This window comes from Hippocampus guttulatus, chromosome 18 (genome assembly GCF_054856545.1).
Source record: "Hippocampus guttulatus isolate MCC_2025c chromosome 18, RoL_Hgut_1.0, whole genome shotgun sequence".
In the NCBI taxonomy this organism is placed as follows: Eukaryota; Metazoa; Chordata; class Actinopteri; order Syngnathiformes; family Syngnathidae; genus Hippocampus; species Hippocampus guttulatus.
This window is the reverse complement of record NC_141278.1, coordinates 1,622,274-1,648,849: the sequence shown is the minus strand read 5'-3', so window position 1 is coordinate 1,648,849 and position 26,576 is coordinate 1,622,274. Positions and strand designations below refer to the sequence as shown.

Genomic DNA, 26,576 nt, shown 5'->3' with positions numbered 1-26,576 from the left:
TGGGGGTTCAGATAGGGCACAGACTGGAGAAGGGTGGAATAGAATGTTACGTCCTATGTATATACAAGTCTCAATCATCTCAAGTATTTCTGGTATTGTTCAGAGGACCGGGCAAAATGTGGAGGTGGGCCATTTTTGGCCCGCGGGCCTGGGTTGGGGACCGCCGGTGTACATTGTTTGACATAGGTTTCTGCCATACATTGACTAATGTAACACCATATGTAAGTGGAAGGGAGAAGAAAGCAGCAGGAATACAATGTGACCCAAAGTTATTTTGTTCTTCATCAAAGTTCAAACAAAACAAAAAAAAAACACCAGACAAAGCTTGGTTTTAACAGTGAACAGCTGCTCTTTGGGTTCCACTCCAGCCTGATGGTAATGCATAAAGTGCGTGGCAGCATCAAAAAACAGACGCAGAGATTTATAATGATTAAAACAAGAACCGCTATTGGACCTGTTTTACAGATTTGCAGGAGAAGCGGTTCTTGTTTGGAAAAGCACAAAACTGCTGCAGAATTTTGGTGCTAGCTTGCGCGCAACCCAACCAAAATCTCTTCCTACCTATGATGAGAAAATCGTTCGCACTTCTTTGGTTGTCTGGCCCAGCCACTTGAGCTTTATTTCCAAGGAACGAAAGCTCAAAATGAGACAAAGGCTGAAAAAGCATCTACTTGTTAAAGCGCGATTAAAGTTGCATAGATGCCATACTTTCAGGTAGAAACTATTCAAATGCGGGACTCTGTGATTGAAGGAACTTGTGATTGGAGTTGTTTGGGCCTCTCCGGCGAGCGGCATGCACGGCGCCTTGCCGCCGCCCTCCTCTCGCATTAACATGCTTCTATCATTAAGCCCATTGTCCCACCTCCTGCATAATAGCTGGCGCGGGATGCGCGGCGGGTAAAATAAGAATGCCGTTTTCCCCGTCCTCCTCCCACATGGCGCATTCTTGAATGAAAGATTGATGTGAGGGGAGCGCGATCAGAAAGATAGAATCACGGTCTAACGAACGCAGGGGCGTAAGAAATATATATATTTATACTTACTGGAGAAAAATTCCATAAATTTATAACGACACCGTATATTAATATATAAGTAGCCCACTGAATATTCAAAAAGAGAAATCAAACGTACGCTTTGAATGGTCTTTGTGTATAGGAAGCCGTCATGGCCTCTCGCAACTTTTCCCAATAGATCTGACCAAGGAGCCACTCGTGTTCATTGTCACGAGCTAAACAAATTGCCATTGTCTTGGAGTGGCATCCGTTTTGTGCAAAGACGGGCGACGACGGCGTACGGAGAGAACTTCATTTCCGAGCTTTGAGCACAGATGAGCGCGGAGACACTTTGTCCGTGTTCACGATATGAGCGCCTTTCAGGGGACAAATGGAACGTCAATCAAGGGAAGGTACCCAGATGCAGTCTCGCCCCCTCCCCTTCCTCCGGTGGGGCCGAAGACGCGTTCTGGCGATGCGGCTCTGTTGTTCTTGCATTACTCTGGTTGCACTGGGAATATTTTGGCCTTTTACCCCTTCGCATCCCCTTGCTCCGTTCTGTAACCATTTTTCCTGCACCCTTTTAAAAAATTCGATACTTTTGAAGTTTCCGTTTGATGTTCTCCGTGTGTGTATGTGAGATGCTAAGTGAGCCAGAACTAACGCACTTAAATAAATAGCTTCTTAGGGCAATTTATATTACATTGGAGTGGTGGTGGTGGTGGTGTGGGGGTTAATCTTTCTTTATCTGAAATTGTGACATTGTGAATCTTACACCATTGAGTAAAACGCGGCCGAGTGTGAAGTTGATCTAAAACTGCTCAAAACGTTTAAGGCTTTATTATTAAAAACATGACAAGTCATTCACTTGGTAAATGTGCTTACTCAAGGGAATGCTGGCTGTTTATTCTTTGATTAATTTGCTTACCGAGGGGACTAGAAGCCCCCCCCCCCCGCCCCCCGGCGGCCCCCCAGTCATGAATGTGTTGATGACAGGGAGATTTCTCCATGGTGACAAGTTATCTCAACTACAGGGGCAAAGCGATTATGCTAATACCAGGTTGTAGTCATCAATCATATTGTGTCAATGTGGTGTCAAGGCGTCACCCCCCCCCCCCCCCGCCCCCCGTCAAATCAATGTGTGTGTTGATTTTGGAAAAGAGAATTGATGACATTCTAATTACGCCCAGAGCTGTTCCGTATTCTTGAGTAAGAGCTGAAGTAAAGAGCATCGGTTACGCGAGTGTCTTCCCGTGAGCGTGAGCGACGCGCTCCGGGTACGGGGTGACGTCACAGAGGCGCGCCTTAAATTGCAGGAGCGCTACGGGAGGGGGCTTCTTGGTTGGATCTCCCCCTCGTGCGCTCGCTGGGACGCACTCGAGGCTGTGACACTTCAGAGAGCGCGGAGCATCTGCGGGGGACCGGGGGAAATTACTCCCCCCCCCCACTCCCCCAACTCTAATTATCACCGTTCCGAAAATGAAAGTGGTGCGTAAACGTCTTTTTGCTGTGCGTAACAGCCAGCGACCAACTTTGGATTAGGCGATAGATGGAACTCAAATTCTCAATTTTATGACTATATTTGTCAGTATGTCGCTTTAAGTTTGGACAAACGTCAATAGTAGACTTCTTATCCGCCCCCCTCCCTTTTCTTTTTTTTTTTTTTGACAAAAGCTTTTTCTGATCTAAATTCAATCATGGCTTACTCTCAACTGGGATACTCCTACTCCACTCCACCACAGGTACAGCCTTTTGATTTACATTATAACAGAAACAACTGTTGATGTGTTACCATTTCGCCAGAGGATAAACTTGACGATTACGCAAATATATATATTTTTTGCACTTGTTTCCGAAGTTTCTAATGACCGCCAGCCCCCTAGCCGGCTGTCTGGAGCCCGGATCGCCGCCGTCCCACCCGGCGCTGCGCTCCGCGGGCCACCAGCTCACCTCTGGCCACAGCATCGGCGTTTGCAGCCCTTACGCAAAGCGCCAAGCTTACTATAACACCTGCTCCGGCGACGCCACGTCTCTCTATCCGAGAGTGAGTGACGTATTGACTTTTGAAAATTGAACATTAGCAGCCACCGATGAAGTGGGAGGAAGGACGGAGCTCTGGGAATCGGAAAGTGACTGAAGAAGTGTGCTACTCACAGCTGAATAGCTTTCGGAGTTTAACTGCGTTTGATGCTGAATATGGATCGACTGTAATTGCAGGGACCATTACAGCCTAAAGGGGTGGCTGCACCAGTGCACATGGGGACCTCTCAGACAGCTACCTGCTATCCTTATGAATACACGTTCGGCCCTTATTCTTACGACAGATATGGGTAAGGATGATTTTTATTTTAAAACTGCCATTTTAAAGAAAATTGTCTTCTTTGGTTAAGTCAAAGCTGTTGATATGGAAATAAAAAGGCATCACGTTGGATTGGCCCCAAATTGCACTTTTACATGCACGTTACACCCGCGGGGGGGGGGGGGGGGGGGGCTGGCGGGGCGGTCGCATTGTATTTGAGTTTCACTGTCAGGGCAGTTTTGTTGGTGTGATGTCAGCGTAAAGCTGTTCTTATCACAACGAGAGTCGTTGATTGATCTATTTCTTTTCTTCCTCTCACCTAGCTAAAAAAAAAAAAAAGGTAACCAATAACAGAAAAACTTGCCAATGTGATTCAGTGCACACGCGTGCCACAGTTCAAAACGGAGACGATCATAATGCAAATATCGACGTTTGAAGAAACGCGTCTATCTCGTGCAATTGTACCAAAAAGAAAGACACAACGCATTGCACGCCACAATATTACCGTTAAAAAAAATTGCATGCACACACACACGCACAGGAATTGATTCCACATTTCCCCCCCCCCCGAAAAAGTGTTTGCCCCACTCGAATGATTCTTCAATTGTTCAGTTACTCCTCCTCAGAAGGAGCTTCACGGCGTAAAAACGCTACCCGGGAAACGACCGGCACCCTGAAGGCCTGGCTGCAGGAGCACCAGAAGAACCCCTACCCAACGAAAGGAGAGAAGATCATGCTGGCCATCATCACCAGGATGACCCTCACCCAAGTGAGCACAAACGACAACTCGCTTTGCGTCTTTCAAGACGCATCCAATCGCCGCAGGGCGAATGCTTGGACCCCAAAACCACAGTTTCTACCACCGCTTGTTCAGGTGTCGACGTGGTTTGCCAACGCCCGCAGGAGGCTGAAGAAGGAGAACAAGGTGACGTGGTCACCGCGAGCTTGTAAAAGCTCGGACGACAGAGGCCGCGATGAAGACAGCGACGAAGCGGAGAAGTCACGGGAAGGGGATAAAGAGCATCCAGGTAACAGCCGCGAAACGGATTCCGCTCGGATCGAAAAGAAATGATGAACGAATGAGTGATGATTTCGCTTCCCAGATCAACAGTCTGCCGAGCTGCAGAGCGATCTCGAAGACTTTGACCTCCTGGAGTCCGACGCGTCCGACTGTGAACCGAAGCCAGCGTTTCCACCGGAGGACGACGAAGCGGATTCAAACATTCCACCCGGTCACCTCGCGTACGACCCGGAGCCGCCGCACAGCTCAGACAGGTTGTCTCCGGACTTCTCCAAAGTCGGGGCGGTTCGAGACCAGAACGCATTCTTTTCGATGGCGGATGTGCACGGGACAGACAACAAACCCAAAATCTGGTCCATCGCTAACACGGCGGCGTCTCTGGATCGCGGCTTAGAGCCAGAATATCCGCCCTGCATGCTGGCGACCGGCTCGTCCTCTCCGGGCTTTCCGTCCGACGTGGCGCTGCCCAAAGCGGACGGGAAGCGGGAATCACCGGTGGACACGCTCAGGGAGTGGGTGGACGGCGTTTTCCACGCCGCGCCGTTTCATCCCGCAAAGGCTTCTTCCGCGCCGTGGAGCGCTTTGAATGACGCGGCCGTGAGCGGCAGGGCGCGAGGACAACCGTTCGCACTCGTGAGATCGACCTCCTCTTTGTCGTAGTCAAGCCAACGCCGACATTTTCAAAGGCTGCTGGACTCGTCATGTCGAGTTTATACTTTTGGTGTCGTGACCGATTCGGGGTCTTCACAAGAATCCACATTGTTGTCGTCGTGTATCACCGCAAAGATGCCGGGGGGCGGGTGGGGGGTGGGGCCCAAAAGAGTCTTCTCATTTGTTGATCTTGTTCATGACTTAAAAGTTTGCCGCACCTTCCTATCACAATAACAGACATGCCCCGAGATGATTAAAAACACTACGACTGAATATTTCCCAGTTGAGTCACTGCAGAACGCGAATCCCCAAAAAGGTCTTCGTCGACACTCAACGGGGACACGATCCGGACGGTTCTTGGATTCACCGAGCATCAACCGAAGACGCAAGAACATCTTCCTGCCCATCACGTGCACAAACCGCGCCATATCGTACCTCTTGCGCTTTCTGCTTGACGCGCGCGAACGAAGCCGAATCCAGTTTTGTAAATCCTCTAAAACAATGCGGTCCGTAGCTCGGCGGCCGAGTGAGCGCACGCGTGCGTGTTTATGCACGTGTGCGTTGTTCAAGGGAGTGAAATGGGGGAAGTGGATCGTATTCAGCCGTGACTAATGGAAACACACAGAGGAGGGTGCTGCTAAATTGTTAAATCGATGCCACTTCCAGCCGAGCTCCAGATATAGCTGCAATCAGCCATGCGTCCCCTTTCATTAGGCATCTTTTGACTTTGGCATCCTGGGAATTCCAGACAACGCTCTGCCACTAAAAGGCCTCATAAAACTTAAGTCATTTTAAGACAGCGCCGCGCGGTGCGCGGCGCCGCTTCAGTGAGTTCGTGCCACAATCGCACGTGATAGAAATAAACAACGCAACGCCGGATGGCGTCGTCGACATTAGACGGAGTATCGCAATGTCGTCGCATCGGCTTGAAATTTGGTGGGGGGGGGGGGGGGGACGGGACGGTCAAGTTTAGCACTCAAAGCTATTAAAGTAGCGTTTTGTTTTGTTTTTTTGTTGTATTTTTTAAACACAGCACAACAAGAAAATATTCCCCCCCCCCCCCCCCCCCCATTGTTCTCCCGTTTTCGATTTCGGAGCGGTGATAAAGTATTCATCAGAACAGAGGAGGGATCTTCCCAGGCTTTGTATGGAATTAACCATTTTAGATTAAATAATTCAGGATGAATTCATCCGAGAATTTCCTTCTCTTTCTGCTTCATAAATAAATAAGACTCAAGATGATAAATAATGACATCTGACTTCTTATTTTTGTAAAGTTCTCTTCCCTCGGCTGGTTGACAGAAAGCCTCGTTAAGCGCGACGCAAATGGTGACCATTCGCGCGGTTTCCCCCCCCCCCCCCCCCCCCTCAGCTCGCACTACGGCCGACAGAATGATGAATTTAAAAGAAGAAGTGGAGTTCTGACGGCTATCACATGGCAGCCAGATAAGAGGCTGACCCTCTCCTGAGTGGGGTTAAGAGCTCTGAGTGCACCCTCGCCTTCACTCTTTCTCCTGCGGGAGGCGGAACTTTTCCTCTTGAGAACCGAAGTGTTTTTCGCCATTTACTTAAGGGCGCCGAAAAGCAATCTGAAGACGGCGACTTAAAACAAGGGGGGAGTCCCGTTTTCAGTCGACTCGGATCAAAATGGAGAAATTCGTGATAGGGCTGAGCTAAGTCGGTGAACAATTGCAACCGGTGCACTTACCTTGCTTACGGTGACTTAGAATTGCATTTTGAAAAGGGTGGCCGGCCGTAAAAGTCAACATTGTCCAAATTTTTAGTAAGCAATTTTTTTTCACCCGCGGATGCAAAGTTGCGTTTTCTTTCCTTGTGAAACTTCTCGCCTTGCGATTCGCTGCACTGACCTTTGACACTTCCTCCGGGTGTCGTCGGTGGATCTCGGCCTCTTGCGCTTTACCTTCGGTGACCCGGCCCCCTTCGCTACCTCCATCCTCCTGGCATCCGTCACCTCGCCACCGTCTGCTGCGGAAACACAGGCGAGACACTCAGCAGTCAGCCTGACATGAAGCGTTTCTCCCTGGGCCATAAAATGTGATTAAGCCACAGTGAGTTGCTGTACAGGTTGGGAGATGTTCGAGCCACTGTTTATTTTTCTGTCTCACACCACCTCTCCCCTGTGGATTAGGTCGTGAGTGACACGGAGGAAAATGAAAATGACAGTTTTTTTTGGGGGGGGGGGGGTTGCTCGCACAAACTTATGGATGCTTGTTTTGAATTGCGTTGTTGCTTTGATTTACTTCTACTTACCTTTCCCATTGAAATGAATGGAAAGGCCATTCATTTATGCTAGCCTCGCCCGAACCACACCCCAAAAAAAAAAAAAACTTTTTTTTTTTGTTAATGTTTTTAAATGCGAATTGCAACATTGCATTCTAAAATACGTGTCGAATAAAATGCAATAACGCTGTCATACTTGAGTGTACCGCTTCTTTAAATGTTGACGCCCCCTCTAGCGCTCCCTCGTCGCTGCAGTGCAGCTCCGACTGAAGAAAGCTTACCTAATCAACGGGAGCTCAGCGAACGCGGCGCACACTTTCCAGGGTTACATGATTCAGGCACAGGGCCGGTTCATTTACAAAAAGAAAAAAAACCCGGATGCACCTGAAACGCGATGTGCATTTAAGCAGCTTGACGGAAAGAACAAGAGAGCGTCAAGAAGCATCGCTCGTGAACCCAAGCGACGATTTGCTTGGCGACCTTGTTTGTAAACTTGATATGCAAGTCCGGGTTTCACCGTGCGTAAGTGGCGCCGTCGACGTGCCCTGACCCAGTTTTCGTAAGCACATCATTTCAACGCTGCAAAATATTGGCAAGTTGAAATGACTCCTGTCCACACCTTCTGTCATTTCCCTTACACGCGCGCAGCGGCTGGCACACATCGACGCAGCTCCAAATCTCTTGTGTCCCGTCGCGCGCGCACTTTTGGTTTTCCGAGACGATCAAGGTGCCGAGTGCAAACTCTCTCCTCGAAAACCTGTCACATGTCGCCCGAAGTGTCGCCCGCACGCCGCAGTAACCCTCTCGGCTGCTGGCAGTCGAACAAGTCATTATTTCCACGCTCAAAAGGTCAGATGCTCCGTCACCTCACTCCAAAGCGGAGCTCAGACGAGTCGCCCCAAGACAATGACCAAAGGTCGGTTTTTTGTTTTGCCGCCTTGTACAATGAGCGTGGATATGAGGACAGGCTGCTCCTAGATCTGCCTAAGGAGACCCCAGTTCCATTTTTTTTTTTTTTTGGGTCACCAGACAGGGAGGTTCAGATAATTGGCTGCAGGCAGCTTCATAATGAGCCGAGGGGTTTGTAAAATGACACATCTTCGAAGGGAAATATTTTAATGGGGCAATTACAGCGATGAGGAGAATGTTTTGCACGGAGTGAGGGAATGTTTTTCTTCAGGAACTCGCTGGCATTTTACTTCATGATCTATCGAGGACTTTTTAAATATAACAGCAGACTTAACTGATTGGATCTTTGAACGCTCCGCTCTCATAGTGCACGCTCTCATGACGGGCATCGAGTTGAAATGATCATCCCGGGAGTCAAGACGGCGGAGGTGACCGAGGACCACTTCGCCTTTGTTTGGAGAGGACGCTTGACAGACGCCAGCTATGCTGCGGGCTTCGTTTAGGAAGATTAAATAATTAAAAAGTTAAAATCCCGCTCCAAAGTAAGTACGCGTCGTTTCATTCGGCGCGATTCATATGCTCAGTTTCATCTGAGAGATTTTGCCCCTGGCATTGCCTACAACTCAACCAAGCGCCACCTCCGACTACTCCAACCAGGCAACTCTGACATGAACCGGGCTTCCCCGCCTCATTTCGAACAACGCACCTCTCCCCCGCACTTCTTCACTCACCCACAGCAGTCTGACTATAGATGAGGTGAACTACAAGCAGAAGCCTCACTTCCACAAGTCACCGGGGCCAATTATATCAGCCTGACTAACCCCCCAACCCCAACCTGAGCTCTATGGTGTGGAAAATGCAGTTCCACCGGCTGCATCACTGGGGACAGAGCAGACGAGTGCTGTCTGGAGTGCAAGTGTGGGCCAATTTGGCATGCAGAGGTCTGTGGAGAATAAGCTTGATGAAATATAGATTTGATCTTCTTCAAACATGCATTGTTCCGCACTGCTGTGTTTCATCTCTCGCCCCTGATGTCCTGCAGTTTGAACGGAGCGGTGCAGATTGTTGGCAAGAACTAAACAAAGTTTTTCAGAGCCCGTCACCAGCAGAAAACACGCTTATACCACATACAAAGTCATTTGGAATTGAAGAAAATTTGCCAGCAATAAATGGCGAACCATCAAATTACCTTTAGTTTGATAGACTGCACAGTGGTGATTCCCAACCGGGTTACCACGGGAAAACTACCCAGTTGCATTCATCTAAAAATTATTTCTTTTTTTACACATTAGAAATACATGATTTTTCATCTTTCTACATCTGTAACGTATAATGAGACAGAACAATGATATGATCCTCTGTTAGGTGGCAGAAGGTAGAATAACCTTGTATATCCATCCACCTGTTGCCATACATATAAGAGAAAAGGTCACGGCTTCCCGCGAGTAAATCGGCTTTGCGGTTAATTAAACCGGCTCAGATTTCACATGGAGTACATTTGTAAGTGAAACACAATCTCATCATTTCAGCATTAATACTTGCCGCGTTACATTTTCTCTTCTGGTTGGGGGTACTGCACCGTGAAATTTCTCCAACGTAAAACGAGGTCTGCCTTGACTCAACCAAGGTTGGGAAACACTTTTAGGCAGCACTGCCCAATATAACGAGCAATGCCGACACCTGGTGGCCGGTTATGGGAACTGCATTACTCTGGAAACTGTGGTGGGGCGCGGGAGCTTCAGAGATTATGTATCGCGCCGTTGTACGCTACTGGAGTCCTTACCTGATTCAGTGTAAAAGACAATTGTTGTAATTCGTTCTTTCGATCATATATTACGATTAATATCCACCGACCCGCTGGATAATGGTTGGAACACGACTAGGCCCGCTGTCACCCACAAGTGCCCTCCTGGACCACACGAGCACGACCAAAATCTACCCTGCCATTCTCTACTTGCCTTTTCCTGTTCAGGATTGCGGGGGTGCTGAGCCTATCCCAGAACCGCTGAGAACTGAACCCATGCTGCCTGTACCCCGCACAGGTCAGGCAAACTTAACGACACCATCATGACTTATGACCACACTGCAGACTAATAATTTTGACTTACCTTTAACATGGAATTTTTTCCCCAGCCAAGAAAATGCCAAAGTGGGGAATAAATGTCCATGTTACCAATAATGTACCCATTAAACGAGAGCACAACATTATCATTCTAGTGAGGACAGGGAGAATTAATACATGGACTTTAAATTGGATATCAAGTGCGCACTGATTAAATGCTTAAACGGCTTTCCATACCACCAAGCGGGGAGAGGGGAGAGAAGGGGGGGGGGGAAACACTTTCATGAATGTAGATTATAATTTATTAACTATAACTGCAAGTTACACAGTGAAGCAAAGAGGCAAGAGCTAATTCAGTGATGGTGCTTCTGCTTGAATTGTAATCCACAGTAGCCACATGTGCCCACTTTTGTGTCTTTATCCTGAAAAGAGACCCAAAACAATAATTAGTATGGTTACGCCTCACACATTTGCATTTATTAAGGAGCTGCGCGTTTCAAAACGATTACACTTCATAAATACCGGATGTAAATCCTTAAAAGAAAACTAGCAATGGTTCTCTACCCAATTAAATAGATAAAAAGGAAATGAGTGTATACTTTAATTGCAGAGGTGTTTGTCAACCCCACCGACCAGAGTGAAACAAAACAGAACCAGAATCTCTGGCATGAATACTCACCAGTCATTAGAAAAAGAGTTCCTCTGTGGCTATTTTCAAAAGGAAATGTCTTCCCGGGCCGTTCATAAAAGCTGCGGAATTTATTCGGAAAACTGTGGGAGTCCACACCCACACTTACCAACAAGTACCGTGTGTTCAACATACGCTTGATTGAATTTAGAGACATTTTAACAGTTGTTTCTTGGAAATACACAATTGTGAGGACTATATTCGGTGATGGCAATATTGCCCAGTCAGTAAATGTCTATGTTTTGAAACATTTCAACAATGGAAAATAGCATCAACACAGGTTACTTCCTGATGGTACATTTGAGTAACAATGAAAAGGGTCGCCAACACATCCTCTTTATTTGCTTTCTCAAATTCTTACCAGGTTAATATAGACTTTGGGGTGACCGAGTGCTCCACCGCCGCCATCACAGGACACGACACGGGCCTCGACATCAGTCACATTTTCCTCAGCCACCAACTTGATGGCCCAGTTCTTATTGACCTAATAAAGACATTTCTGATTGAATTCAACCTTCCATTGTAAATTTTTTTTGCCTCTTGTTTTATTTTTAATATGTGACATTTTTCCACGGAGACTAATAAACAAATATTCACAATGGTTGACAGAATGACAGGCTATACGCTTACAGGGTGTTGAGAAAGATATGGGAAAAAAATCTAAACACACAAGTGCACTGTTACATTTCAACATAGATTTTGAAATTTAAACATGCCTCCTAAAAAGTGAGGCTGCAAATCCAAGTCCCAAAAGTAAAAACCGCTGCTAGTTTCGCTCTCGCCACAGCTGTTTCGATTTAAGAGCTCGTTTACCTGCAAAATTGATTAGACGCACCCGTGTATTAGTTTTTACTTTATGGATCTAAAATTGACGCCTGCCACCGAATTAAAAAAAACAACAACGAACGACCAAAACCAAGTGCACTATGCATTTCCGAAAATCCAGTGACAGTAAAACATTGCACTGCATACATAGTATGACAGAGTAATCTATTACACGCCGAGTGGTATGTCTTACCTCTTTCTGTTTCCCAACGAATCTGACCCTCCTTGGGTCTTTTGCATCAAACACCTGCGTACAAAACACTTGAAATGTAAAAACCGACAACAACTTATTTTCTTCAAGACGGTTATTGTCACAACAGAAATAGTGTGTCAAATTTTGGCCGGAAACGTCAATGTCGTTTGATAACCAGTATCACAAACAACACACTGATAACAATAATTATACACTACAAATGTCCAGTAAACGTACCTGTCCAGTGTGCGTAATGGCCTCGCCGGTGCTGGAAACATCCACGCTGTAACGTTGTACAGTCGCTGTAGAAAGCCTCGAAGGAGAAACTAACGCCTTAGTCGTTTTACTGAAGGACAGCACTCGAATCACAGCGGCCGCCATGATTGTAACAAATTTTCTTCCCAAGATGCTCTGCACACGGCCCACAAGGGGTCCCTAAATAATGTCTTACAGGTACAATTCGACACAAAACGTCTGTATGGTTCATAAACATCTGATTCACTACGCAATATCTTCTGCTTCTATTGTTGCATATTACTTACAAAATCATATGATATTTTCTGTTTGAACGAGGAAATGCCAAAGAAACTGTCTGTAAGACAAAGCCCAGGGTAAAATAAATACCGCCCCCCGGAAATAGCTACATACTCCAGAGTGGACCCTGCAACGCGGTTGTTGTGGAGATCGAAACCCACATTATCGGGCTTCTGTCCCTGGTTAATTTGTCGAGGAGCTACTTTAAGGTATTTCCATGTCATTTTGTTTGATACTACCCCACAGAGAATTGATAAGATGTCTGGTCCGCGAATGATCGTCTCAGCCAAGGTCGGACACTTTCCGGCCATATTATTAGGTACACGTCCACAAAACATTCGGATTCAACCCAGGAGTTACATCAAGATACCTCTGCCTCACCAAATTATGAACCGCTTCTTATTAAATTAGTTTACGCGGCGTCGTAAGAAAACGGCACAAAAAGCTACGTTCATTTGCCGCCGTATTGACGGTTTTACATTTGTTTATATTTATGGCAGATTTAAATACAAATTTGCCATAGGGAGGTAAACCGAGGACTACGTGCGTTATTTGTACATTTATTAAATGCCAAATTTTAATATGAATACATTTCATAATTTTTTTCTAATTTCTTAACATTGTTTTAGACCTGGACCAAATGGCATCTCACCTCTTGAAGCAACTGGCAGCCTCCTTGACTCGACAGATGACCCACATTAATCGGTTAACCTGGAACTATTTACCTGCAGTTGCTTCGTACCGATGTTTGTACAGTCTTAGCACGGTACCGAAGTCATCAGCCAGAATCAGCCACATACAGCCTGCAGCGTGCGGACCGTCCTTGCTGGGACAATGTCAGCATCTTCCCTGCATCCAACCCACTAATGGAATGAAAACAAAGTCTGCCTTGAAGAGACGCTGCAAAGATTGTTTCTTCGTGCGTCGAAGAGGCCGCTTGTTTGTGTTTTGCAAGACGCATCCGAGACACAAGCAGAGACAAGGTTGAAATGTAAAGTTTTGAAGATTGAGACTTTGCTACGACAATAAAATAGTTTGGTGACCACGCCCCCTTTGATCGTTACTTCTTGTTGTTGAAGATATATACACAAAAGATCACTGTTTGAATTTCAGGGTGGAAGTTGTGAAAAAAAATATCACCTATACCTGTATCTTACAACAACAGCTAAACTATTAGGATTGACAGAGTGTAAAATCGGTAGAGGGCCTTCACATTCTGTTATTCATTCATTATTCCTTCAGAAGGGGGGGGGGTCAAATTGATTCACTCTAGGGAGCACTGTGGCCAGTATCTGGCAGCCACACTTTTATCTGATTTTCCACTTCCCTAATGTTGTTTTTTGAAAGCTAAAAGCATTTTTTTCGTATCACCCTTTGAAACACACACACACACACACACACACACACACACACACACACACACACACACATAAAACATAGTTGAGAGCAGTCATATTTGTAGTGCAAACCACTGGAGGCCCGTGGTACAATTGGTGTAAAATGTATTTGGCAACAAACAACAAACCTGCTCGGATGGTTTTCCAAGAAGGTTCATATACAGGACAGTATCCAAATGGAGGAACATGTTTCAGCTAAGTGGGGGGAAATAATTATTTGATCTCCCTGCTGAATTTGTAAGTTTGCTTATTTACAACATTTACATACGACATTTGCAGCCTCTGATCGTAAGACTTTCTTCCAAGTCTGTCCCTAAATAAATTGCACAATATTCTATCTCAACGATATGCATTTTATTTGTAATGGTAATAATAATAGGCATCTTTGTTATTACCATGATCAGTAAATAACAGCAAACATTGGAGACCATGATCAGTAAATAACAACAAACATTGGAGACTAAATGCGTGTGAAAATGGGGAAATTCACGATTTCAACAGGGGGACTCAAAATTCCACTACAGTATAATAAAGTGTTTTAAAATAATTGCTAACGTCACACGAACGTGTCAAGAAAGCAACGTACGGGCTGTCAGGGGTATCAAAGTTGACGTTGTCAACCAAAGCTTTTATTTTTAGAACCGGAACTGCACGTGTGCAATCTCGCGAGCTTGCTGTAATAGGACCTCTGGTTTCCTCCCCGAGCGTCGCACCGCCTCACACGCGCAATTCTGCGCTTACTCGCAGTCCTTTCTCGGCCAATGAAACAAAACGAGACGTTGAGACGCCTCACGCACAACACCAAGGAACGACTTTAGAGTAACATACACGAGGTTTCCACCGTTATTTGATCACTTTTTGGCTTGCGCGGGCAGCAATGAACTCGTCGGGCATTCGACCCTCCAAGTGGTGCAGGAACCCTTTCGTTCATACATTAAAATTCAGCATGGCAGACAAAATAAAGGTAAGTCCCTGCTTGTTTCTGGAATGTTTACTTGTTTCATCAGTGCACAAGAGGTTTACTGTGACTTAGTGTGTCACTGCATAACTGCCACCGGTCATTTCGCCTGCATTGTGTGTTTATTACGATGCAGAACATAGTAATTGTGATGAGATGTGCAGCTAACCCGTATATGATAAATTAATTTTTGCAAAGCCCCTTGATTTAGCTCGGTGCAAAGGAACTATGTTGTAGTGCGTTGAGGTACTTCATTTCGACAAAAGTTCTGTTTTGCCATCATCTCGTGCCATCTTGATTTGAGAACTATGTTGAAGTGGAGCTTCATTTCGACAAAAGTAGTGCTATGTCACCTTATTGTGGCCTCTTGCTGCCAAGAAACAACGTGAGTTGTACGGATGAAAGATAAAAAAAAAAACTTTATATGCTATTTAAAAGTATCTATATTTTATTAAAAGCTGACTTTTGAACAGTTGTGCGTAGATTTTTACATTTGTTGTGTACCACACTGTGTATTGTTGTTAAGCACAACGACAACTGAGTAAACTGCAACTTGGACTCATAAAAAAAAATGCTAATGTAGGTGATGAAGTAATGACAAAAGGTCTATCTATAATACTGGAGGCTAAAAGGTCGCGCTCATGTTTATGGCGTAACAAGACATGACTGGTACTGGCGAAGCAAACATGAAACCGAAGCGTCGCAGGATTCCACTGCTGAACAGCTGTGCTTCCATCCTGAATCTAGCATAGCTTTGGGAAGAGCAGACACTAAAATGCCTTGTCATCAATCAACCTATGGATCGACGGACACGCTGTTGCTGATGATGGATGGCTTCTTAACTCAACTGTATTTATAGAGCACTTTCAAACAGCCATCGCTGCATACAACGCGCTGTACACGGAGCAACTAACATATACATCAGTAAAGCAGCAAATCGGTAACAAAGACGGTAGAAAGCGCCGCTTCTGCTTCTGTTCTCATCTGACAGACCAGTAGAAAAGCTTGAATCAGTCAATCAATACTTCAATTTGATCCTTTATAATCTCGTCTTGATTTTATCTTATTTTTAAAGACTGGGGTTCCTTCGCAAATGTTTAGAAACACACTCAATACTCAAACAATTTTGTCAGTGCAGCAAGTTCATTTTTTTTTATTTTTATGCTAGCCTCAGGGAGCTTCCTGCCTACTTTCATTGCGCCCAAAACATGCCAAGTACAGAGGCTCGGTGAAAACAGCCTGACTGCCGCCGCTGTTATTTACCCCCATTAAGTTTCCACTGAGACAATTGAATTTTCCCTGTTTTGGTGGCAATAAGCAATGTTCTCGTTCTTGCGTCAGTTTCATTTAGTCTTCCCGAATTCTGCCAATCTCGCTAATGGAAGGTCGTTAGTGGGCGCTTATCACTGCCATTTATCCACAAGGCGTTTGAAGGAGCTTGTAAACAGGTTTGTTTGGACCAGATGACAGCAGGATACCCATAAATATAAACTAAAGATGTTCTGCTTCCCACTTCCCACTGATGCTGACTAATGTGGCGGTGAGGTGTGTTTTTCCAGCTCACACAAGAGTGTTTTTTACAAAAACAAACATGACTTTATACTTGCCTTGGGCATGAAAGATACATTGGAACCTCCAAAGCCAAACAAACTTTTTACAAGTACCACTGGAATGAACTTAAAGTTAAACACAACTGAAAGTACATGGGCAGTGATCTATTCTTATGTGACTAAAAGGAGCCCGAGTACCACTCGTATCACTACGAGGAAATCCTGGAAATATGAATAATCTGTTTCAGGGTCAAACTGACACCAGCATGCCTCACAATCGAGAGTAAACAATATAACACTCAAGTTCTGGCTTGTTGAAATAACTTCAGTGAACAACAAGGGTGTGTACATTTGCAAGTGAAGGCACTCGTTTCACTCTTAATGTGACAATGTGCACAGACGCTGATTCAAAAAAAAAAAAAGCCAAACAAAAAGCAAAATGTGGAGGCTTTGCTACACTGAGCTCTCGCGAGGTACGCGGAGTTGTCACATGCCATCGTACAAACGCCATACGTGACTTTCCGGGCGTCGCGACTTGAAGCTTTGCGAACTATGACAGGAAAACAGATCCTGCCGGATGCACGTGCACATTTTTTCCTCTGGTACTTTGTTGTAAGCAGAAATTTCGAACAAGCAGGTCAGGAAACTGACAGCAGACAGCAGACAGACTGTAGAACTCATTCTAGCTGAGTCACACATTTCTTAGCAGTGCACATGCCGCTACGCCTGCCAGCTCCAGCGAAAACAAAACACGAGACATTTGGTGGAGCTGCGATGATCTCCAAGCAAGGCGGCCCTTTTATCAAACAACAGCAGAAGCAAAAGCGTCCCCCCTTAAGCACTCTCGGGTCTCCTGAGATGAATATCTGATGTCATAAGCAGAATTTAGGTGGACCGTAACTTCAAGTGCGAAACACGTCGCAACCTGTTTCTCACAACAATTGGCGAGGGGAAACCCCCCACCACCTCTCCCGTGGTACACAGGCAGACGTCAGATTTCCTCAATTTGAACCCACAACAGGACTTCTAAACTCCATAAATCACCCCAGCCGGCTAACCTGCTTTTTTCTTTTTTAAATATATGTCGAAGAGAGCAGGAATGTCGAGTTGTCGAGCAGGCTGAAAAATGCCACAACAGTTACTTTGCTGTCTCGAATCGTCAAGGCTTGAAATGGTTTAGAAAGTTACTTTCTCAACAAATATTTTACAGACTACTTCTGTTGTGCATGAATTGTGTGGGTGAATATAATTCCTCATGTATTAAAAAAAATTGGCACTTTATTGAATGTGTTTTCCACAAGGTGTGTGTGCGTCTCTCTCTCTCTCTCTAAATTTATATATAGGGCAAATACACATTTGCAGAGTTACTCCTCGTGCATGTGTGGGTTTTCTCCGGGTACTCTGGTTTCCTCCCACATTCCAAAAACCTGCACGGCAGGTTAATGGATCACTCCAAATTGTCCTTAGGTGTGAATATGAGCGCGGATGGTTGTTCGTCAACACTAGGCGTGCGCCGCGTTTGGCTGGCAACCAGTTCAGGGTGTCCCCCGCCGACTGCCCGAAGACGGCCGGGATAGGCTGCCCGCGACCCTCGTAAGGCTAAAGAGATTAGAAAATGGATGGATGTTCCACCCCCTCCCATGAAAATGTCAAGAGGATGCTCCCAGATGGATTTGTTCAGCTCTGATGCATCAGATCAGGCCCAAGTGGGGGTTGGGAGGCAGGAAGAAGAGCGATAGAGCGTCCTAAATCAACCTCATAACTGTTGATTTATTAATACAGGCCTGCAGTGTGCACCTGGGTTTCTCCAGAGATGGATAGAGGGTGCTGGGATAGGGGCGGGTAAGCTCTCATTCCCCAAAGAGGCGACAAAATGCACATCAATTCAAAGTAGCAGCAAGCCAGTTGAAGGGGGGGGGGGGGGGGGGCGGGGCTTCACCACCGTCAGCCTGCTTAAATGCGCACCATCGCTACGTGTCGGAATACGGCGAAAGAAAAGCTGACTTGTCATCCTCATTTCTGCCCTGGTTGACCGTCATGTATCTTGTCCCACATGACCAGTGGGTGCTTTTCCCCTTGCATAATGTTTGCTAAGGGCTTTCATCTCCATTTGCAACACTTTCACCTCAATTATTCAAACTGTATGTCTGAATTATTCATATTCGGATGTCTGAATTATTGGTATTCTATGAGGTCGTCAGATGAGACTGTCAGATGGGATCAATATCCGGATTCTGATTCATTATTAGCGCACACTGTTTATGCTTTCCTATTTGACAGCATTTGATATATTCCCCATTTTCAAAGTTCGATATGTCGTATGATATGGAATATATCTGTACACATGCACCGACGGTGAGTACTATTTCTTTTAAAAGTCACAATCTCCCCCCCACACACACACAAACTGCTTTTTTGGGACAGTTGAAAATGCTCAATTTAAAAAAAAAAAGTTTAATGTCAGTTAATGTTTGAAAAGTCCAACCAAAATATTCTATACAATTTTAAATGACAGTAGACATAACAGCAGACAGAGCTGTTGCCCCTTCTATTGTTTTTAAAAATATCCGATTTTTTTTCCATTTTCCATTAGTGCATAAAATCGGAAACTGGAAAATGAGTCAATTTTGTTTTTTGGACACAAATAGTGTCAAAAATAAGTCTGTGTTTTTTTTTTCTTTTTACTTCCCATTTGTTTTGAACAATGAATGACTGAATGGTACACAGATTTGCGACCATCTCTATCTTTTTCGACGGGACCTAAGTGAACGCAACTTATAAATCTCCCCATTATTTTGTGGTGCACTTACTTACTGATTTCTGTGTTCACTGTTTTTCTCGCCTTTCGATCCGGTGTTACTCTGCGTATCTCCAAACGCGCCCCTGGGGACAGAAGAATTCTGTTGACATGAATTGGACATTTGGAGCGTCGCCGTTGCAGACGTATGACTTGGGGTATAGCACAGCAAGCAGATTTCAAAGCGCTCTGAATGCGTTCCGATGGTTTTGCCACGGAAGGGCGAAAGGGTGAATACGCAAAGCGCACGCAGGAGAGCTTCAGCCGAGATTCATTGCGTCGATGTATGGCCGCTTTTAAACTCCTGTTATGCAAATACATCTAATTGCTATTTAAAAAACAAAACAAAACACTGTTACGGACTCGAGGGCAACCGAGCCTTATTAATGTGCCATGTTTAATGAATTTGTACATGTGACCAAATCAAATCTTTATTTCCCTTGTGTAATGTTGCTGTGCTTCGAGTGTTAATTAGCGTCCGCGCGAAGCCATTAAAAACCCCGGCCCTGGAACAAAGCGCGACTGTCTGTATGGATTCAATTGGGAGTTAGCCGTTTCCCTTTCCACTGAACTAATGGCATTTGTGCATCCTTCTCAGAATACGGAGGAATGTCCGAGTGCGCCTTTCAGCCTCAAAGGATGTCCCGTTTGTTGCATTTGCGCTCACATCGTCTCTTTTCCGTTCTGTAGATTGGATTTATGTCTGTGACGGTGTTTCCAGTTCGACTACTTGCGGTGTCCTTCCTCATGCTGCTGGCCTGGCCCTTCGCCTTCGCAGCCTCGCTGGGGCGCTCGGAATACGTCGTGGAGCCACAGTCATGGTGGAGAAGGTGCGCGCCTTCACGAGGACAGAATATTTATTGTTTGGGTCTCATTTGAGCAGTTTTGACAGCAATAAAAAAACAACCTAAATGTCACTTTGAAAGCCTGAAATTTGATTCCATTTCAACAATGAAAATGAAAAGATTGTTTAGACCGAGGCCGTTCGGGGTCAACTTTGACCTGTATCTACTAAAATGGATTTCAGATTTATCAGCTTGTCTTGAGTTGCAACCCCCCCCCCCCCCCTCCACCAAATCATGCAGCCCTACTTTGATTTATTTTCATGTTATTTTTATCCAGTCGGTTTACATCAGTAATGTCGTTCAAGATCAGCGGCTAATGACTGAACTTAGCAAATGTGCGTTAGCCTCGCCATGACCGTGATGTCTAAAAATAGCAGCCGTCCGCAGGTAATGTTAGCGAAGACAATACTGCATTAAAAACAACAATAGAGTGCTAATTTGTTCAATAACAAACCGCTGCTGACTTTTAATTGGACGTGCAACACTTTGCGCGCTACCCGATGGTGGTTCAAGCATTTCAACAATTATCAACGGTTCATCCGGATATTTTTATTCGTATTATTTTTGATGAATATGACCGGATCCAGGATTGATGCACTCGTTTGTTGTGCCCTCGACAGTTTCATCGACCTCTCCCTGCGCGTCATCATGCGGGCCATGTGGTTTTGTGGAGGCTTCCATTGGATTAAAGTGAAAGGCGAACGGGCGGCGCCCTCCGAGGCCCCCATCATCACCGTGGCACCGCACTCCTCCTACTTTGACGCCATCCCGGTCACCTGCACCATGTGCTCCATCGTCACCAAACTGGAGAGCGGCAGTATTCCCGTCTGGGGCAGTGAGTCACACGCTCGACCTAACTTACAACTTGGCAAATACTTCCATTTTATTGATTTGTTCATTTCTATATATATTTTTTTGTCTCCCCAGCCTTGATCAAGTACATCAGACCGGTCTTTGTATTCCGCTCGGACCAGGACTCCAGGAAGCGAACTGTTGAGGAGATCAAGAGGAGAGCGCGCTCTGGAGGGGAGTGGCCTCAGGTAACGCATTCCAATCCCATTTGGCTATTTTCGATGTGAAACCGATGCATTTGTTTTTTGGAAATCTAGATTATGATATTTCCAGAGGGGACGTGCACCAACAGGTCAAGCCTCATCTTGTTCAAGGCGGGTATGATAATTTTTTTACTCTACAGGTTCTATAAGCCATATTTGTTTAGGTCTCACAGCCCCCCCCCCCACCCCCCCACGCCCCCTCATTCAATTACCGTAATTGTGATTTCATACTCAACAGGCAGGCAGACACTTCAGAGCCCCAACTGTTGTATATGAGCAATACAAATTTCGGGTGTTCATCTTTTAATTCTTTGTAAGCTTTGACTTGGTATATTTCTGCCTGCCTTCGGATCCAAATTCATTTGAACTCGACGCCGTGTGCCACATTAGGAGGTCACTTCAACCAAAACAGCGCGGCGCGCGCTTTATTCACGAGCATATTGTAATCCCCTCGCTTCCTGTGTCCAACCGTGTTTTTGCTGTCAGCTACTGTCCCCTTCCTAATCCCTCGTTTATTCCACTCTGTAATTCCATTGGTCGATTCTATTGTGTAGATGGTTTGGCGGCGTGTTTTTGTCCGCGCGCTCGTGGAGTGGCGGCTGATTTGTTGCCTCCTCTGTGCTTCGCCAGGGGCCTTCATCCCAGGACTCCCAGTGCAACCGGTGGTCTTGCGATACCAAAACAAAGTGGTAAACATCTTTAACAGTAACTTTTTGGATCAGGGTGAAATTAAGCTCAGGAACAAACTTGAACACGCTTCTTGCACACGCATACATTTGTACGTGGTGCAATGGTTTCTCGTCATGTCCCTGTTTTGTTGCATGACTTCAATGTTCTGGTAGGATGATATTTCATCCGGCCCTTTCGTCATTTAGCCATCTCTATGACGAATACACACACACACACACACACACACACACACACACAGCCGTGCGCACGTGCACACACGGGTGTCACGTCTCTAAATTCCCCTCTCCTCATAAAATATAAATGACTCACTAGCCAGCAGATTTCCCTCGAAATTTTGAGTTTTCTGATCTCAATTACTATTGTTAGATGCTAAGCACACGTTTGTATATTTGGTACTGTGGCTTGTTGAGTTTTATTTTTGCTCATCATTCGGGCAATTGTTTGCTTTGATTTGTGAGCAAAATCAACAATGCCAGACCGGTGCTCTCTGGTGGCAGTGAACTCAACTCAACTCACTTCACACGAAGCAGCAGTTTGACAACAATGAACAATCCTTCAAAAGGAAGCGCGAAGCGCCGTAACGCCACCCTCGGTTAAAGTGTACTGTCAAACTCAACGCAAAACAAAGAGAATTAACTGTTGTGTACTTAAAACCAAATCCGGTAGCTTTGCCTCGACGACCTCGGACATAATGCTAACACATAACGGGAAACGCCATAGACGGACGGACCAGCAAATGGCATCTTTGTGGCAAACGGATATTTTACGATGCACAAACTGTTTCATCCTTTACATTTCTATTGAATCGAGTCAGCGCTACGTTTGAGGAAGTCAGGTGACAAGACACATTACAAAAATGGTTTTGAGAAACCAGATTAATGGCATTTCCATTCGTGTATTCGACATGTATTCCTTACGTTTGTGCGGTCACCTTATTGCTGAGAAACTGCGTTTAAGACGATATCTCGTCTCAACACGCGATGAGTCGCTATGCTTAGATGACATTTGAACTCGTCTAAAGGAGTGAAAGCCTTGAAACATGCACATTAGTTCATTTCACGGCTTATCTATTCTCTTTAAAAAACGACTACATTTTTTTAAAAAACATTTACGAACGAGCCTGTTCATTTTAAGCAGCTTGGGCCCCTTTGCAACCAGAGATCAATGTGAAACCTGTGCCTTCCACCCTCACCTACTTTCACACCGTTAAGACCACAGTCGCATACAAAAGCAGCACAGTTTTCTACTCTGGCCTTCATTAAAAAAACAAACAAACAAACAAAAAGGTGTCAATGTTTGTCATTTCCTTTCTCCACTTCCCTCCCGCAGGATACAATTTCATGGACGTGGCAAGGGCCCGGAGCGTGAGTGGAACACACCAACACAAACAGCACCACAAACCGCAGTACACGCATCTTCGACTTCTTTTGTCAAGAGCCGAGCCCAAAAGGAATGTGACACCGTGCCGCCAACCGACCAGCTGTTCATCTACTCCCGTGTGTAGTTTTTCTTTTTCTTCATGCTGTTTTCTATAAAACCGCATTTACTGTCTCTCAGGTTTAAGATCCTGTGGCTCACTCTGTGTCAGCCTCACAATGCCATGGAGATGGAGGTGAGTAGTTTTGATTCGAACGCAGCGGACGGTGACCCGTTTACTCAGCTGACATTCTCTTTCCTCAGTACTTGCCAGTTTATACTCCATCTGACGAGGAGAAAGAAAACCCAACTCTGTTCGCCAGCAATGTTCGGAAACTCATGGCCAAGTGAGCGCACATCTACGGGCGCCGCCACGCGCTTTTATTTTTTTATTTTTTTTTTAATGACTTACCTTCCACCGCCTTTGCCCGACAGAGCACTGGGGGTGCCGCTCGCCGATCTTTCCTTTGAGGACCGAGACATCACGTTTTCCGAGGGGCCCCTGCGCATCCGCGACCCCAGCAGCCTGCTCGAGTTCAATCTGCTGCTGCGCCGCTTGGGGTGAGTCGAGGGCACTTTGTCTGGGTGCGCAATCGATGGGAGTCAGGGTGACGCTGACATCTGGTGGTACAAGAGAAACACGGCAAATCGAGACTGCGAGCGTTATCGGTTGCGCGTACCGTAAATATTCGCCGCGCGGTGGAGCCGTTTAGCCGCCGGGAGATTTGTTGCAGGCCCGTCTGCGTATCGGTGAAAATCCTCGATAGAGCGCAACTCCAGAATAGCTTTCACTTTCGATTTCACCAGCTAACCGACCGCCGGTATCTATTTCGTGTTCCATTGTGGCTGGTGACCGGGGCATTTGCTTCGCTCTCCTTGTACCGCCAGGCTGAAGATCACAAACGGCCTGCTGAAGGAGCAGGCCGGCAGAGCCAGGAAGCTGCTAAGACATCAGCTGAATTTAGAAGACCTGGCATGCTTCCTCCACCTGCCTGTTACAAATACACTCCGGGAAGTTACCAGCCTCTTTATCCAGGTAGAGGATCACTTCATCATAAAGTATTCATTAGCACGCATGAGGCTCAAAATGTAACTGGGCTCAACTGCATATCATCCAATCATGTACTTTGAATACAAGACTGTATCAAATAGTATGCCCTTTACAAAGGGAATGCCACTTAGTTTTTACTGTGGTTTTATTTGCCGTTGTTTTGCTCCCTCTAGTGGAGAGTCTGTAGATGGCAAGAATTCCACAAGTTGAGTGAGAAGCCTTGAAGATTCTTTATGTGTAAAGGAAACATGCATTTTTTTTTCTTCTTCTCAATTTAAAACGGTTCCCATGAAATGTCTTGATAACATTTCTGTCGCATGCTTTTGCCAAAAAAAACATCACTGGTCAAGAAACGCAACATTTGATAAACCCCCCCTTCAGATACTCCCATCAGCGAGTGCTCAATCCTGTGTATTTTGTCCAGGATGAAGAGGGACACATAGATATCAGACACTTTGTTATTGCCATGTCCACTATTTACCGACCATCCAGGTCAATGGAGACCCTCAAACTGGCCTTCGAGGTAAAACCCCGTCGACCATATCCGCATTTCTGATGTACTGCATTAAACTAGCCCGGTTTCATGCGCAGATGTACGAGAACGAGGACAGCGGCGAGGTCCATGAAGACGAGCTGGCCTCCACTCTGGAAATCATGTTAGGAGTGAAAGAAGTCGAATTATCCGTGTTTTTTATGGAGCTCGACGGACCAGACAGTGGGAAAATCACCTACGGTAAGAACACTTTCGATTGATTATCGTTATGGTACAAATGCTCTTCGCCTTTTTTTTTTTTTTTTTTTCCGTCCAGACAAACTCCGTCGTTTCATCGAGCAGCATCCGCGCTTTGTCCACGACTACCTCGACTTCAAAGACCACCCGCGCAGATCCCGCATCCGCCCATCCAACGCTTGCAATGGTCAGAGCCACGACAAAGATAACTGAAAACAACAATTCAAGACAAATATTTCTCTTTTCTTCCTCGCTCTGGGATGCGGCGCCTCTGCCACATTAAGTTACCCTCGCAGCAAGCGAGGGTGGGATGAATAAACACCGAGCGGGATTACAAACGAGTGGCCGCGGGAGGCTTTGCGGAAGTATCGGAAGCACCTCGCGTCATTTTCTGTCTCGCTCGATGAGATTTCTTTTACAAGTCGACAAGCGGTTGTTTTTCGGTACAAGTGTTTGACGTACTGTTCTTTGCTAGTTTTTAAAAGCGGATACAAATCGGATTTATATTTATAGGGGAAATGTAAAAGAGGGGCCCAGTCGCTACCTTGTAAAAGAAGTTTTTAAAATGTTGAGATTTGTTTCATTTGGTGTGTTCCTGCTGGTTTGGTGTAGTATAAAATTAGAGCTTTCCTTTGTCCTCTAAGAGTTGCACTTCATTTACAGTTTAACAAAGGCAACAACACTGCTAAAGTATTTTTATTTTTTTGAATGGATCTTTGCGTTTTATATCATGACAAGGCACAATGTTCAACAAGAGTCTCAATGTCTGACAGAAAAATTAAATATATTTGTTTTTGCTAAAAAGACAAAATGCTTCTGTTTGTGTGTCGCTGCTGGTGGTGGTGCTGGGGGTGGGGGGGGGGGGTTCCCTCTAAGCAGAGTGACCTCACCATTTACATCCGCTCAATAGTTGGCACGCACACGCTTAATTGTTTTGGTTTGATTTGAGTCCACATGGGGGCGCTGGCTCACCAAATCCTCTTCACACGAGACGCGCACGACTGCCCACCTGATGGACAGGAAAAGCATTACCTCATCCCCTTCCTTTCATTCCTCCAGGTAAAAATAGACAGATTAAGCCTTGGCTTTGATGAGAGAAGCCTACAGAGGAGGTGTGGAAGCAAGTGAGAGCGCGAGAGGGGGATAGAAACGGGGGAGGGGGCCGGTGGGGGGGGGGGGGGGGAGACTAAATGGATCGTTCTGCTCCAAATCCAATTCCTAATAGCTGCAGGGAGGGTGGGTGGGAGGCAGGAGGGGGACGAAAACAGTCAAAGTAAGGCAAATGCGAGTGGGAGCGGGGGGTGGGGGGTGGGGTGCAGATATCACTTCGAACAATTAAGACCTGCCTTGAGGGTCCAAAGAAGACGCTTTGATGAGAACGTATAAATTGCTCGGCGAGCAGCGCCTCTCCGGAGTCTCCCTCAGATACTCCCGCCTCAAAGGAATCTGCAATAAAAGACGGCCGCCCGCAGCCCAACACACTGCAAGGCGGGATTGTGTTGACAATATTTGGGGAGCCATTTTGACAAACGCCGTCTTGGCCGAATGGTTAACAGGAATCGGATTGCAACGCCACTGATGAGCCCGTGCGGTAATTGCAAGGTCAAAGGTCACACACTCGCTCTTTCTTAATGAGTTGACTCGCGCGAATTGTTTCCTGAAATCATCTATC

General features: G+C 45.8%; 5 protein-coding genes and 1 long non-coding RNA gene across 10 annotated transcripts in view; 3 read left to right on the top strand and 3 right to left on the bottom strand.

Moving 5' to 3' along the window:
• Positions 1 to 6,950, bottom strand: part of ube2ql1 (ubiquitin conjugating enzyme E2 QL1) — an 89,644-nt gene extending 82,694 nt beyond the window's left edge. For 4 of the 5 annotated variants that reach the window (XR_015103663.1, XR_015103664.1, XR_015103661.1 and 1 more), the window contains exon 1: positions 6,832 to 6,950. The gene's annotated coding sequence lies outside the window, so the exon portion shown is untranslated. The remainder of the gene's footprint in view (positions 1 to 6,831) is intronic. The other variant, XM_086136309.1, reaches the window with a different exon arrangement.
• Positions 2,353 to 5,098, top strand: irx4b (iroquois homeobox 4b). The gene is made up of 6 exons (XM_086136931.1): positions 2,353 to 2,734; positions 2,851 to 3,036; positions 3,210 to 3,322; positions 3,904 to 4,060; positions 4,166 to 4,319; positions 4,395 to 5,098. The coding sequence occupies exons 1-6, from the start codon at positions 2,690 to 2,692 to the stop codon at positions 4,970 to 4,972; spliced, it is 1,233 nt and encodes a 410-aa protein (XP_085993057.1). The 5' UTR covers positions 2,353 to 2,689; the 3' UTR covers positions 4,973 to 5,098.
• A 3,504-nt stretch (positions 6,951 to 10,454) lies between the features above and the next one.
• On the bottom strand, positions 10,455 to 12,297 carry ndufs6 (NADH:ubiquinone oxidoreductase subunit S6). Its single transcript, XM_086136574.1, has 4 exons — positions 12,119 to 12,297; positions 11,882 to 11,935; positions 11,225 to 11,347; positions 10,455 to 10,597 (listed from the first exon to the last, which is right to left on the bottom strand). Exons 1-4 carry the CDS (start codon positions 12,260 to 12,262, stop codon positions 10,529 to 10,531), a joined length of 390 nt encoding a protein of 129 aa, XP_085992700.1. The 5' UTR covers positions 12,263 to 12,297; the 3' UTR covers positions 10,455 to 10,528.
• A 223-nt stretch (positions 12,298 to 12,520) lies between these two features.
• Positions 12,521 to 13,462, top strand: mrpl36 (mitochondrial ribosomal protein L36). Its single transcript, XM_086136575.1, has 2 exons — positions 12,521 to 12,624; positions 13,045 to 13,462. Exon 2 carries the CDS (start codon positions 13,056 to 13,058, stop codon positions 13,401 to 13,403), a length of 348 nt encoding a protein of 115 aa, XP_085992701.1. The 5' UTR covers positions 12,521 to 12,624; positions 13,045 to 13,055; the 3' UTR covers positions 13,404 to 13,462.
• Positions 13,463 to 14,526: 1,064 nt separating this feature from the next.
• lpcat1 (lysophosphatidylcholine acyltransferase 1) lies at positions 14,527 to 25,715 on the top strand. Its single transcript, XM_086136572.1, has 14 exons — positions 14,527 to 14,776; positions 19,808 to 19,947; positions 20,583 to 20,797; positions 20,890 to 21,002; positions 21,072 to 21,132; positions 21,648 to 21,706; positions 23,037 to 23,071; positions 23,265 to 23,319; positions 23,388 to 23,470; positions 23,559 to 23,684; positions 24,012 to 24,159; positions 24,599 to 24,697; positions 24,766 to 24,907; positions 24,984 to 25,715. The coding sequence occupies exons 1-14, from the start codon at positions 14,690 to 14,692 to the stop codon at positions 25,115 to 25,117; spliced, it is 1,497 nt and encodes a 498-aa protein (XP_085992698.1). The 5' UTR covers positions 14,527 to 14,689; the 3' UTR covers positions 25,118 to 25,715.
• The window catches only part of LOC147190490 (uncharacterized), a 101,487-nt gene continuing 93,824 nt past the window's right edge, over positions 18,914 to 26,576 (bottom strand). Inside the window, exons 4-6 of the long non-coding RNA XR_015103695.1 lie at positions 23,536 to 23,744; positions 19,785 to 19,955; positions 18,914 to 19,203 (exon numbers count right to left, since the gene is read on the bottom strand). This is a non-coding gene — a long non-coding RNA (uncharacterized LOC147190490). The remainder of the gene's footprint in view (positions 19,204 to 19,784; positions 19,956 to 23,535; positions 23,745 to 26,576) is intronic.